At 35.2% G+C, this 14626-nt stretch overlaps 1 protein-coding gene across 4 annotated transcripts; it reads left to right on the top strand.

The window, feature by feature from the left end:
* Positions 1-4955: 4955 nt before the first annotated feature.
* LOC100241084 (ultraviolet-B receptor UVR8) lies at positions 4956-12672 on the top strand. 4 transcript variants are annotated; one of them, XM_010660220.3, is made up of 11 exons: positions 4957-5285; positions 6254-6327; positions 6453-6537; positions 6909-7040; positions 7125-7358; positions 7525-7770; positions 8034-8077; positions 10048-10230; positions 11220-11310; positions 11973-12016; positions 12243-12672. In XM_010660220.3, exons 1-11 carry the CDS (start codon positions 5081-5083, stop codon positions 12363-12365), a joined length of 1461 nt encoding a protein of 486 aa, XP_010658522.1. In that variant the 5' UTR covers positions 4957-5080; the 3' UTR covers positions 12366-12672. The 4 variants fall into 4 exon arrangements, with proteins under 4 accessions (XP_010658523.1, XP_010658522.1, XP_059598075.1 ...); XM_002282434.4 differs by having other exon boundaries at positions 4958-5285; positions 7531-7770; XM_010660221.3 differs by lacking the exon at positions 10048-10230 and having other exon boundaries at positions 4956-5285.
* The last annotated feature ends 1954 nt before the right edge of the window (positions 12673-14626 follow it).

Below are 14626 nucleotides of genomic sequence, written 5' to 3'. Positions count from 1 at the left end.
TTGATAATATATGTTGTCATCAACTTCCATCAACGATGACCTAATCCATGAAGAATACATGACCACCTTAGGGTATCACTCTAACTTAAAGTGATAGCAAATTTTGTCACAAACTCAATATTTTCTCAAGGTTAAGAAACTATACAAAATAGCAATTTGGCGAAATCATGACTAATTAATAGTCTTATGTTATGACTTAGTGTAAGTCTTATGTTATGACTTAGGGTACGTCTTGTCTAATATGTAACTATACATATTAGTGTACTCACAATGGAAAACTCATTCTGATGACTAAGACCAATCATCCTTCAAATTAAGAGATAGTGCATTACAATTTCAAATAGATTGTCTAAGTCCATAAACCAATTGTGAATAAATCATCTATTTGCGAACTCATAACTTATATCTTTCGTGCAATTTGTAATACACTCAATTTATGTACAATACAAAAGATATCAAACCAAAATGCTTATAAAGTATAATACATTAAATATGATAGATATAAAATGAGAAACAAGAATTTTATTATAATTAATAAATACAAATTTGTTACATCATGTCATACTTTTAAGGAATCTATTTTAACAAATGCAAACTAGATAGATTCATTATATTTTTAAAGTTAGATTTAATAAAATTGAATAGTTGTATTTTATGAATTATTGGAAGACGATTTAAGATTAATTAAATACATTGTTTGAACTGATCATTTGGATTAAGTCCTATAATCTGAAGAAAAAAATCAAATTTAGATTTAATGTTAAATAAAAAATCAGTTTAGATGAGAATTTGTATTTTTAATCTAACTTGATGAATAGTAGATCTCAACATCTATTTATCACATATATTGTTCTTTGAAAAATCCTAATTTTGAAGGTTTTTTTCATGTTAATATTTTTTTTAACATTTGATTGTTTTATATTGAATTTTTCTTCTCAACTCGAACACATCATCAATTTCATTCATAATGAATTGTCAATCCATTCATTAGATCATATTCATATTTTTTTCATTCATTCAGGTCTTAATTATAAAAAATGTGTTATCATAATGAATAACACCTAAAACCGCTATACTATTATAACTTTTATTAAAAAGCATTTTTTATTAGACAAAACTTACTTTAATATAAGTAAATCAAGTTATAAATTTAGTTTTGTTACGACAAAGGATTGCATCAATCGGGAATCAAAGTAAATCATAGAGATAACGTACCAAGATCGGATATACATCAATCTATAAGGAAATAAAAAGAGATCTATAGTCTAATTCAAAAAAATTTGGAGATGAAACGCCTAAGTCTCTAGACAAGACAAAAATCCATCAATCGACACCAATTTGGAATCCATTATAATAGCAATAGCGGCAATCTACTGCTTAAATCACCAATGGATATGATGATGTGCTAAAACATGCTTTTGATTCATGGGTTGGTGCTTAGTCCATCTCACAGGTCCACTCCATTTCCTCCTCTACGTGGTGGCACAATCAAAGGATATCCACACAGTGCACCGATTGTGAAATTGACATGACAAGATTAGAAGGTCTAATCAATGGGTGTGAGATGTGTCCCTCTCACATAATTTTAATTAAACAATTTAAATATTAAAATTTTAAGTTAAAATTGAAATTAAATAAAATAATTTCAATTTATCCTTATATATAATAATTTAATATTAGATTAAAATTTTAAGTTAAATATAAAATAAATTTTAGGATATAAATGTTCATTCACGTTTTATATAAGAGGTTTCTGTATAATAGTATTTTAATTTAGACATTTACTTATTTAATCTTATTTTTATAGGATTATTTAAGGTTTAGTTTGATAATCACTTCAATATCAAAAAAATTATGATATAATCTTAAATATTTTGCATTCACTTTTGTTACTCACTAAATGATAAATTGCCTAACAATTGCCAAATAATATTATGTTAAGATTATGTTTGGTTCTCAAAAATTTTGAGGAAAAATACTAGTAAAAGAAAATACAAAAGAAAAGTAAAATGAAAGAAAAAGTAAAGAAAAAAAATAGGCTAAAAATTAATAAATTATTTTTATGTATTACTTTAAACTTATTTTAATTTATTGATATAAAGATTAAATAATTTAAAAATAAATAAGTTTTTAATTATATGTGATTTTCTTTTATATATTTCATTGGACGTCCTATCAAATATGAAAAAATTATTTTTCTTTATATATAAATATTAATATTTTTTGAGAACCAAATTATCTACCAATTTCCAAATTATACTAAGTATGGCATTTTTTTTTAATAGCGAATATTGAGAGGCAATCTAAGTTTCATTTTAAGCAAATATCGAAATATTCAAGAATGGCATGAGCGATGACAAAGAGGCATATAATTGAAGTTGGAATCCTATCCAAACTTGCCCCATGTTCACGTGCCTTTGTTTTTTCCTTCTTAGAAATTGAAAAGAGGCAAGAAAAAGAATAAAAAAGATACATACCAAACAAAGAATCTCCCACCAACAATGAGCCACCTAGGGGACGTTCCACCAAAAAAAGGCATGTGGCATAAGGGCTTGGGCGACAAGCACCATCCATTTGAATTGGGCTCCACCATTGAGGCCCAAATGCACAATCATTTGACCCCATTCAAATGATTTATAGCCCAAATAGCTAGGAAGATATGCATAGTGAAAGATAGGCAACATGTGTTGCCAAATTGCCCACCCACTTCACTTCTACACAACCCAATTTGTTCTACTATGTTTATCATTTTAAGTATAATATCTACCACTCGATCATAGGCCCACTCCCATCAATCATTGGGCCAAGTTTTCGGACCACACGATCTTTATCCAAAGGAGGGCCTAGCCCATCGAATGATTAGAAGAATCGACCCGTATTATTAGAGGACCCTCGTACGGCCACAATTGGGCCACCAGTTGGATGGGTTGTGAGGCCCAAACGTGGAGGTATATGCGTACGGGCTTGGATCAAACGAGTGGCTTTACGGATCCGTACACGATAGCCACTTAAAAATAAGTGGCTCCCAGCCTATCCAACATCAGCTTGTGAATTACATTAAATTCAGAGGGAGTTGAGTGATTTCTAAGCATTGGACCGCAAAGCATGGCCATGGACTTTTGGTGGACCCGAACTCGGTCAAGGCCCAATCAGAACTGGGCCCCTCATGGTTTCGCCTTTTAATCCTGTGGCTGAGATGCCTTTGCTGCCATGTCCTCCTTGGGTATTTCACTTGCCTAGGAATTAGTGGAAACGAAAGATGTTATGGTGGTTGTGTGAATTAATTCCTCGTCGGATTTCTAATATCATCTTTTTGAAATATTTTTGTTTTTATTTTTATTTTTAATTGCAAAAATGGGAATTTTTTTTTTTTTTACAAATCCAAGGGCAGAAGAGACAATTGGCATTATATGCATTGTGCACATTGTGTCCTAGACTCCTAGTAGTGATGAATTATTTTTTTACAAGTCACATGATCTTTTCCTATTTACTTTATGAAAAAATTGTCGGATATCTTTGACCGTCTAAAACGTTCGATTCACGTATCTTTTAAATAATCAAAACATTACAGACACACAAATGAAACAAATCCAAGACATGGATCATGGCATGATATTATTCTTGTTGAAATTTTACTTTTTCCGAGGTATCTTGATTAGAAAAAAAAAATATATTTCATTTATCTCTAAAATTTTTATTATTTATAAATAGAGTAATGCTTGACTAACGAAAAAGATGGTTCATCATTGTGAGACTGGCATGCTACGTGTCTGTGGAGAAAAATTATTGAAAGTGCATCCAACCTCTCCTCCTATTTGAAAATTTATCTAGATTGAAAATAAAAAAATTAAGTATAGTAAAGGTGAATAGTTCTTCTGCTATCATTAGGGATGACAATTCATATTAGGCGGGATATGAGGGGCATGAGAAATTCTCTTACTCACATAATAAATAGGTTTAAGTAAACATTCATCCTCAAAAGCTAGCTCATGGGAAGGGAGTGTTCAATTCCCGTATAAACATCGTAACTCAATGACTTAACCATGTGGGAGAATTCAACTTTTAACACCCTCCCTTCACTCATAGCGTGCCATGCAAATGGGTCGAGGTCCAAACCTATTATTACCTACAAATGCACTCCTTTTATATCATGATAAATAAGTTTATGTAGAACTCCTCCCCAAAAACTAGTTCGAAAAGAAAGAGTGTCAAATCCATGTATAAACATCGTAACAACCTAGTAATTTAGTGATATGAAACAAATTCAATTTTTAACTTTGTTGGTCCGTTTATTTTTTTTTATATTTTCAATTTTCTTACTTATAAAATATTAAATTTTATTAAAATTTGACATAATTTATAATTTATTTTTATAAAAAATGATATTATATTATTAAAAAAATAAAAATTTATTTTAATTAAATTTTTTATTTTATATTATATCTCCATTGCCATCGTTCACTACAAACCACAACCACCTGATATGTGATTTTTATAATAAAGAAAATAAAAAATAAAACATAAAAACTAGAAAATAGAAAATAGCAATCGAGGAAACTGACAAGAAAGGGGTTAATTTTCATTAAAAAAAAAATCTAGAGGGCATAACAGTCATAATATGGAGATTGGGCCCCTCAGATGTGACGTGGTACGATACTGAAGAAGCTACCAACTAAACTTGGTGCCACGTGGAAAGTATAATGATTGGGGGTTGATGTAGGAGGTTACCACGTGGCGGCATGAGAAAGGGAACACGCCAGCCTGCGCGCATGGCCTGTGGAGTCTGCAGAAGCTTGGGGGACTGACCTTCCAGAAACTTCCTGAGAACTCCTGGCCAGTATTAACCGTGGCATCTACCGGTCATTATCAAGCCACGTGTCCAAAGCCCACGTGAGCATCCGACGTGGCGCCCCCCATTCTCCTGAAAATGATACGCTCCTTTTTATGCCAACGAAACATTAGGGCACTTTCCAAGTCCCCCAGCAGCAACCAACTACTCGACAAAAGAAAACGCGAGAAAACGAGAGAAATTTTTTCTGTTACCAAACACTCCCACTCTGATTTTTCTTCGGAAACTGCCATGAATGGCGAGGGAAAAGGGCCCGATGAAGCTGTGGTAATGGAAGGGGTTAGGGAGAAATTGGTGTTCATGATGGGCTACCTTCCCGGAGCTCTGCCCCAGCGGTCGCCGCTGCTGTCTCCGATAGCCGTCCGATCACCGGCGTCGATTCACGCTTGGAGGGACGTGTGTGGTGGTGGTTGCGGTTTCGCCATGGCCATATCTGGTGCTTTTTTTGATCTTTCGTTTCGATTTTCCTATTTTTGTTTCGAAAGATTGTGCCTTTTGGACATTCCGTTGTGAAATGGCATTGATTAGGTCAATGTAACTTGAGATGGTAACAAAATTTTATATTGGATGAAGTCTCCTCCGTTTGGTCGCGGAGGAATGTGGGAGAAGATACGAAACGGAGAGTTTGGATCTTATGCTTATGCTGCTTTAGTTCCCTGAAAATGGAAAAAGCAACTCAAGTAACAGACGTGGTATTACACTTAGTTGCGTGGAGACTTTTGTTTTGATGAAAACTTTGAGATTTGAAATTCGAATTTTATTTGTGCCCCACAATTTCTCAGCAAGCAAACGGCGATTTTATGTTGACATTGCGGCAGATTGGGACAATTTCCAGTCTATTGCTATTTCTGAGTTTGTGTTGATTTAGCTGGTTCATATTGCTCCCCCATTTTCTTTCTGTTTTTCCTGTTTTTGTTAAACTGAAATGAATATTCTTTTGTTCCGTGATATTGAATATCGTGGTTTAGTTTTCAGATTTGGTTTGGAGTTACTATTTCACTACATATTCCATTTCATAATTTGAACTACGAAGTTTAGTTGGCTTTTGCTTCATATCTGTAATTTGGCATCAAAACGTGAACGTGCTGATCTCTTATACACAGCTGTCAATTGCTTGTATTTTTGTGGGATTTTTGCTATATTTTGTCTGATGAAATGACCTTTATTTTTTGGGGAATCTTTACTTCACAAAAATCGACTACTTTCAGATTGAAATATGTTGACCTTCTTGTTCCTCCAAGTTTGTCCTGTATTTTGATGTCAGTAGAAGTTTTATTTGTTATGGTTTTTTTTTTCCATATTTTTTCCTTTCAACAGCAGCTCTACTCAATGATTTCCCTGCAATTCTTTCATTTTAATTATTTTCCAAAAGTTGTGTTTTTTCTCATGCTTCTGTTTAATCAGAGTCTGGAAAGCTCATCACCTGGGGTTCAACGGATGATCTAGGTCAAAGCTATGTGACATCTGGAAAGCATGGGGTAGTGTAGCACTATGTGTACTATTTGTTTGGTTCTTGTTTTTTTCTTTCTTCCTTTTTATGTTTTTTATATTTTTTATTCTCTTCTATGTATTAATCAGCATTTTCCTCTGTTGTATTTTTAAGGAAACGCCTGAGCCTTTTCCTCTTCCGACTGAAGCTTCTATAGTGAAAGCTGCAGCAGGTTGGGCCCATTGTGCTTCTGTCACAGGTACTACTGATTTCCACAACTGTATACAGTGAATAAATTAATTTGTAATCCCTCTGTTGATGCTCAAGAAAACTCAGTAAAGGGAAAGAAAAAAGGGAATCTTTTGTTTCATGGTGACTTGTGTTAGGCATGGTGGAGTGGTGGTTTTTGTTTCTGTGGTTCCTAAATAATAACCTCCATATTGAGGATTCCCCTTTTTTCTTCTACATTTCCAAGCAACAAAACAGAGCAGGGGTAATAGAGGAAGGGTGTAGCTTTAACCTCTCCAATTTCCTCACTAATCGGCGTTTTTCTATAGAAGTTCTTTTGGTTGTATGAGACATGTTCTCCTGGGCCATGAAGTTAAGTGTTTTTCTTTTTCTGAAATACAGAGAATGGAGAAGTTTACACATGGGGATGGAAAGAGTGTGTTCCCTCTGGAAAGGTCTTTGGAGATCCATCAGTAGGAGGAAGCCTAGAAAAGGATGTATTTGAAAGGCAGAGTTCATTTTTGACAGAACAAGGTGATTTTAGTTTAATTTTATGAGTACAACATGCAGAAGCTGCTGCTTGTTGTAGACTAATATGATGAAGGTTGTTTTGTACAGTGAGCCCTCGTACTCAGGGCTCTAGATCCACTGCTGGAGGTGTGTCAGGCACTGACAGTAAAGGAGGTGGTGAGGAAAGCACAAAGCGACGAAGAATGTTGTCGTCTAAGCAAGCAGCTGAAAGCTCATCTGGGGATGAAACTCTCTCAGCATTGCCATGCCTGGTCACGCTGAATCCTGGTGTGAGGATTGCTAATGTTGCTGCTGGCGGGCGTCATACTTTAGCATTGTCAGGTAAATCCATGAAATCTTGGATTGTTGTCCCTAAGCCTCAGTTTTAATTCATAGTTCTTTTTCTGTTGTGGTTATGCAACATAGGCTGGTACTCAGTATGACTAGAAGCCATGGAAGTTCTATTTTGTAAAGCAACAAACTTAATGTTTTCTATTGTTCCCCCAAGTTTCAGATGTTGGACAGGTGTGGGGTTGGGGCTATGGGGGTGAGGGGCAACTAGGTTTGGGTTCCCGGATACGTATGGTATCCTCTCCTCATCCTGTGCCTTGTGTTGAGTCCTCATCCTACGGAAAAGAGAGATCTTCAGCACTTGCTCGAGGAAATGTCAGTACGGAGGGACAGAGTCTGAGAGTCCCTGGAAGTTATGTGAAGTGGATTGCCTGTGGTGGCCGACACAGTGCAGTAATCACAGGTAAACATTTGATGACTCACTTTTTAATTGGTTCAATTGCTATATGGTATTTTTGGTTGACCAAATAAGAGTTGGTATTTTATTGTATTAAGGTACCTTTTTCCCCTGGTTCCATTTGCATCCCCTCTAGAGTTTAGGGGATTGAGTTGTAGTTGAATTGAAATGTCCTATCAGTTGCCTGCCTGATTTATCGACTTCTTTTATCTACTTCAGATATGTTTTATTTTATGAATACTGAAAAAATTCACTTTGTGCGTTAATAGATGCTGGAGCACTACTTATGTTTGGTTGGGGACTGTATGGACAGGTAAGTTATTCCAGACAAATTTGTTATTTGGACTGAATTTTCAGGTTCCTGGTGTTCCTTTGTGTGCTCGTGTGTGCTAGCACTGAGTTGCAGTTACTAGTTTGTCAATTTTTTTTCTTAACCTTAAAAGGCCTTAAGTATTGGTTTGACTCAGAATATATCACCTCCCTACTCACTTATAAGTTGGATCCTGATTTGACTGTCAATTTGAATTTTGGTGTCAGATGTGTTAACTTCAGGAGATGATATCAATAATACCACCTGATTTTTTAAATGCTAATGGGTCATCTTTACATACGTGATTAATAAGCCTTGGCCAGTGACTTCTTTGGGGCATCTTAACTACCAATATGAACTTTTGGCAATTAGAGCATTTTGCTTGGGTTTGATATAGCTGATGATGAAGGATGTTTGTCTTCAATTCAGAATTTTATCCTTTGAATTTGGATTTAAATTTCAGTTTCAGTTTAAGAAAAATATCTAACTGCTTAGACTTATCAATATATTCATCCCATCCAATGATTGAAGTCATGGTTGTTATTGCAATTTCCCATGTAACAAAATAGGTTCACTTGATTTTACTGTCCATTGATATAGTAAGTTTCAGATAAATTTGCAACTCATGACTGAAGTCTGTGTAGCTTGTTGAGTGGTAAGCCTAATGAGGTTTCTATTTGCAATTATTTGGTACATGCCAAAGTTAGTTCACATGTTTCACTGTATAAAAGAAGGCGCAAATAATTTGTTCTCGTCTATACTTGAAGTCCTTGTAGTTTGCAGAGGATTGAACTTCACAAAGTCTATTGTCTTCCTTCTGATCCCAAAAATTTCTGGACTTGGAGCTTCCTTCTGTCAAGATTCAAGCTTGTGTTTTTCTTACTGGAGCAACTCTTTTTTCATATTAAGAATTACTTTCCCTTCCAGATAAAGCATGGTTAAGATATAATATATGGAGTGTAATTTTAGTAAGAGTAAGGAGAGAATTGACAAAGTAGGATATAGCCAGTGTTGACAGCCAAGAGTTACCAAACAGGAGTATTTTCTGGGGAGATGGGTAAATTTGGTCAAAAGAATTTGAGCAGGATGGTTTGAACTAAAGGAGTGCTTCTAGAGTGTTGTGCAATCAGCATGCACCTGTATGAAAAGAGTCAGGCATTCTTTGTGGTGTAAGAATGTTGCATGGTTCACATAAGACAGACATTGTTTAAATCCATTTGTTGAGAGGATGGGTGATGAAACAAGTAACGATAAACTCGAAATGAATATGATTTTTAGATGTTGGGGTGACAAAACTTGGGGAAAATGACATAACGTTGATTAACATAGTTATGCATTATGGAGAGCAGAAGAATCTTCACAAAATGCTATTCACAGTGGAATTTTTTAATCTTAATGATAGCATTGAAAACTAAAGTACATAATCTGGACCCTAGGTAGACACATGCTTGATATTATGTCAATACTCTACCATTAAAGCAGTCTTTTAACGTAGCTTTTGAGACTCAAAAGGTAAAGCAACATTAAATGATCAAAGGTCAGTAGATATATATCAACTTATTTAATGGTTTTAGGTCAGCATCGTTTTTGTGAAGAGTGCTGCTAGATTTCTACATTTACACTTTTTATGGTGAGAAAAATATCTTATGGTTCCAGAATAATGTAAGCAAAGTGCCCAAATAACATTATATTACTTCAAATGGCTTGTTGAACATTAGATCTCCTTATATTTATTCCTGATACTAGGAGAGCCTTACCAAATATTCAACATGTAGGTAATGTAGAAAATGGTGGAGAAAAGCAAAGTAGAGTTCAAGATGAGGCTCACTCAGACACAGGATAATCTAATCTATTTCCTTTCTTCTCTGTCTTTTCCTTTCCTTCTGTTTTATTATTCTTAGTTTGGTTGTTCATGTGTAAGGTTATCATGATAAGGTTTAAAGTTTGTCTTATTGTGATATTGTTTTGGTTAGTGTGGGCAAGGAAGTACTGATGATGAGCTAAGTCCAACTTGTGTATCTTCCTTACTGGGAATTCAGATAGAGAGAGTTGCTGCAGGCCTGTGGCACACTGTCTGCATTTCTGCTGATGGTGATGTCTACACATTTGGTGGGAATCAGTTTGGACAGTTAGGAACTGGTGTTGATCAACCTGAGGTATGGTGGAAATGATTCCCAGTCTATAATTTCCCACAACTCATTTTCCGTGAGTAGATGGAATGATAATTTTACGATACCAGAGCATACGTTTGTTAGCGGTACTTGAACTCAGATTCCTTTAACTCCAAAGTTTAAGATATGGGGAACAGGCTAAACTAGATCCAAAATTTAGATATGGGTATTGAGGATACAGTATAACAAAAGGAACAAAAAAAGAAAAGAAAAGAAAAATCAATTATAGGTAAAGATATCTTGATAAGAACTTCCTATCTTTTTTCTTTATATTTTCTTTCATATCTCTTAATATTTTAAAATTCTCTCTTTCCCAATATAATAATCTATTAAGAAAGTTGAAAATGAATAAATAAATCAATATGTTGAGTTACCGATTTTTCTAAAAGCTTAAACACATTGGATCCCATGCCGATACATGGAGAAATTATAAAATGATGGAGGAACGACTTGAACTCTAGAGCTACAATTAACTAGAGTTTTTATACCATGTTGAGTTATCAATTTTCCATTGGTTGTTGGTTGTATATATATATATATATATATATATATATACATCGTGGGCCCAAAATTCTAATAACTTAAGCTTTTAAGAAAGTTGGTATCAACATTCTGGAGTTTAATCCTTTTCCATCAATTATCTGTCTAATTATATTTGTGATTTGTTGTTAGTAAAATTTTGGAATCCTATCTCAAAAATCTGTAAGTTGGATGCTAGTAAAATTATGGATTCCTATCTCAAGAATCTGCACAGAATTTCAACCTCAATATCTTAGTTTGATTGTACTTTCTTTGTAGAATGTTGAGAGGATGAATAGCTAGGATCACTTCAAATGGGTTCTTCCTGCACTTCTTCAAACTACCCCTAGAGAATATCCTTAGTACCTACATAGGTTTACCATTTTGACAAACCATTTTTGATTGGAAGGGATTTTGTGCATCTAATTTTAGTTTTTCTTGGATTTCTGTGTCAGACTCTCCCAAGGCTCTTGGATGCTCCGAGTTTGGAAAATGCACATGCAAAAATAGTATCTTGTGGTGCTCGGCACAGTGCTATAATAACAGGTCTGTCTTCCATGTACTTGTGTTAGATCCATTTTGCATTTATGGTTACTGGATTATCCACCACTACAAAATCATGCTTAAGAATATGTGAACAACACTAACTTTTGAGATTGGGCTTGTTGAGGGTGCCTGAAACAACCATGAATTATCCTTCCATGCTCAGCTTGTTGCTGATCAGATGACAGAGAGGCAAATGAAAATTTTGGAATTTGATGTCTGCCCCAAACTCAGTGGGTTTCCAATTTTATTTTCTTCTCTATCTTGGCGACCAATTCAGTGATCTTCTAAGCACCTGGAACATAAGTTTAAATAACCTTTTGGTTCCAGGGTTCTTCTTAGCTGGTTTTCTTAGAGATACATGTGCACTAGCAGAAGTTTCTTTTGGACATGGCTTTTCTATATGAATCTGTTGCAATGGATATTGACAAAATCTATAACCAAATCTTGGAAAACAACAAGGGGACATCACACTTCATGTTTTTATTTTTATTTTTTGAGGGGGTGGGGTGTGGTGAAGTTTAAAGACAGAAAGAGGCCTGAAGATATGTTACAGTTCAAACAGTCATATTCACTGATGTTTAGAATTTTGATGTCTAGATTCTAGATACAGATTATTACTGAAGTACCATGTTTTCTTGACGTTTGCTTCTGTTTTGTTACAGCCGATGGAAAAATGTTCTCCTGGGGATGGAACAAGTATGGTCAGGTATAATGCTCAAACTGCTTATATTTATCTACATCTGGGTGCATTTAGACACCATGGGACATTGAAATCACTCTGTATTGTGTTAATCTATTTGAAATTATCCTCCTTGTATTTGCAGCTCCTGCTAGCTGATCCTATATGCATGATTCCATTCCCATGTTGTGGTGTCTAGATGTGCCATCACTGTTTTGTAATGCTAAAAAACTTCTCTGGTTTCATGACACAGCTTGGCTTAGGGGACGTTGTTGACCGCAACATTCCTTCTCAAGTCACTCTTGATGGTTGTACACCAAAAAATGTTGCATGTGGGTGGTGGCATACTCTTCTGCTAGCTGAATCACCCACCTGAGTCCGTAACTTCCTAGAGGCCTCAGAACAGTTTTGTTAGGTTAGTAGTTGTCTTCGATTAGTAGATCACAAATATGTATATGTACATACAATAGCTTGTATACATATACATATATGCATGTAGTCATTCTTTCATGGCTGATGTTCACCATGACTAGTCCCATCCCTCTTGCAAGAAAGAAATATTAGCTGCGAGATGTACAACACGTTTTTAGTTCATTGTGTATAACTTCATCTGATGCAATTTAAACTATCTAATGTAATGAAAATGCCTTGAAGTGTTATTAAGAGTATCCTTATTTATTGAAGAGTATCTGGATTTCTTTTTTTTTTTTTTTATCAGTACAAGGGTATCTGGATCTCATGAATTCATGAAGCTCACTCTTGTGCTTTCTTTGAGATACAATGCTGCATTCTGGAAAAACATTGCAATGCTATTTTTGCTTTTGTGCTTTTGTGTGTGTGTGTAATTCACTGTGTTATGAGAGTATATGGAAATGTGAATATCACTCTGGCTATTCAAATTAAATTATGGTCATAGATGATTCGGTTGCCAGACATATGAGAATCTCACTTGGATGTGTGGAGGAAAATTTTATGTTAAATGTGCTGTTTTTTATAATCAGGATTCATTAGAGAGGAACCCATTTGTTTAATGAATTATTCACCATGCTGTCCACATTCTTCATGCTTGTATTTTAAGTCATAACTGTTAATGACTACGAGTTTGTTTGTTAGTGGGCCTTAAGCCACAAGTAACAATAATTAGCTCAACTGTAGAAAATTTCTGCTATCTTGCATGCAATGTAAGAAACTCATTAGAAAATGACCCTTAGAATATATGATTCTACTAATATAACAGTAGTGGAAAACTTATGATCTGACCAACCCTCTAAGAGCATAGATCTACCCAAACCTATAGAAATAATAACAGAAACAATCCAAGAGTAGCATGAGATTTTCCAAAACTAATTTAAAACAGTGCCTTTTTTCCCCCTCCTAATTTTTGGAAGTTTGTTAGGTTTTTTCTGGCATGGTCCTCATCATTGGTTGTTGCAAAATAGTGCATTAGCTTTACTTAGACCCAACATCAAAGGAGTCTTATTTCATATAACCAAAAGTAGCCAAAATAGTCTGGTTTGATGGTGATGTTCTCATAATTATTCCCAATCAGGGTATGTGGTTAGTAAACTACTGAGAATATTGGTGTTGTTCTTTTTTGGTATGTTGTCAGCATGGTTTGTTAAATCTACATCTATGTATAGAAAAATCATGTGGTTAGAATGGAGCTTTCAGTCCCATCTGCCAGAGGTCGTCTTTTGGAAAACTTTCCTTTTTAAACCATTCAACCTTCACTTCATTGAAGCGAATCTTTTTCACAAATGGAGGGCCTCATACCTCTGATCTACAAAGCCATGGTTCAGAACAGGTCTGATGGGAAAGCAGCATCATATATCAGACTTCCTGGTGATCCAGGCCTCTTCCACTCATCAGACACCCAACTCCTACTGTCAGATAGGGTTGTTCTTTCTTCATCTTCACCTTTCTCCATTACTTCTTCCTCTTCCTCAGTTCTTTCTTCATCTTCCAAACCCCAATCCCCTCATCAGCAACGTCTTCTTTCATGATCAATGCAGTTAAGTGGGACTCCTCCCTCCATTCTGAATGGCAACTCTTTAAGCCACATCCATGCAAGAGAACACGACATTGGATTGAAGGGAGTATATTGGATGGTTATGCGTGCTACCATGGTTCTTCTTTATTGTTTTTCTTCATTGATCAATGGAGTTGTGTGGGTACAAAAGGGTGCCCAACTCTTGAGCTTTCTAGGTGAATGCAAAATGTAATTGGAAAAGACGATGAAGATTCTTGTGTTCGCAAATTGTTCTTGGTTTTTTTTTGTTTCCTTCGATAATCACGTCAAGCTGTCAAGTAAACCCCTCCAGACTTGTCACTCAACCAAAAACCAGAGCTTTGATTTCAATTTATGGGCATGGACAGGGCAAACAAGAAATTTGGCAATGTGGTTTCTCAGTCAAATTAATTTTACACATACCACACCAATGGTGGATCCATTTCTGTATTCAAGAAATTGAATCCTAATTGGGAGTCTGTTTATAAATGTGATTCAATCTCAGAGGGCTGAACAAAAGCGAGAGATAAGAGTTTCCAAGTATCAGTTGACCAAGGCAGACATCCCAGCATTCGAGTATGGGAACATTAAACATCCCTTGTATGGTAACATCAGAGTGAGGCCAAAAT

Source organism: Vitis vinifera, chromosome 13 (assembly GCF_030704535.1).
Source record: "Vitis vinifera cultivar Pinot Noir 40024 chromosome 13, ASM3070453v1".
NCBI classification, from domain to species: domain Eukaryota; kingdom Viridiplantae; phylum Streptophyta; class Magnoliopsida; order Vitales; family Vitaceae; genus Vitis; species Vitis vinifera.
This window is presented reverse-complemented; position numbering and strand designations above follow the sequence as displayed.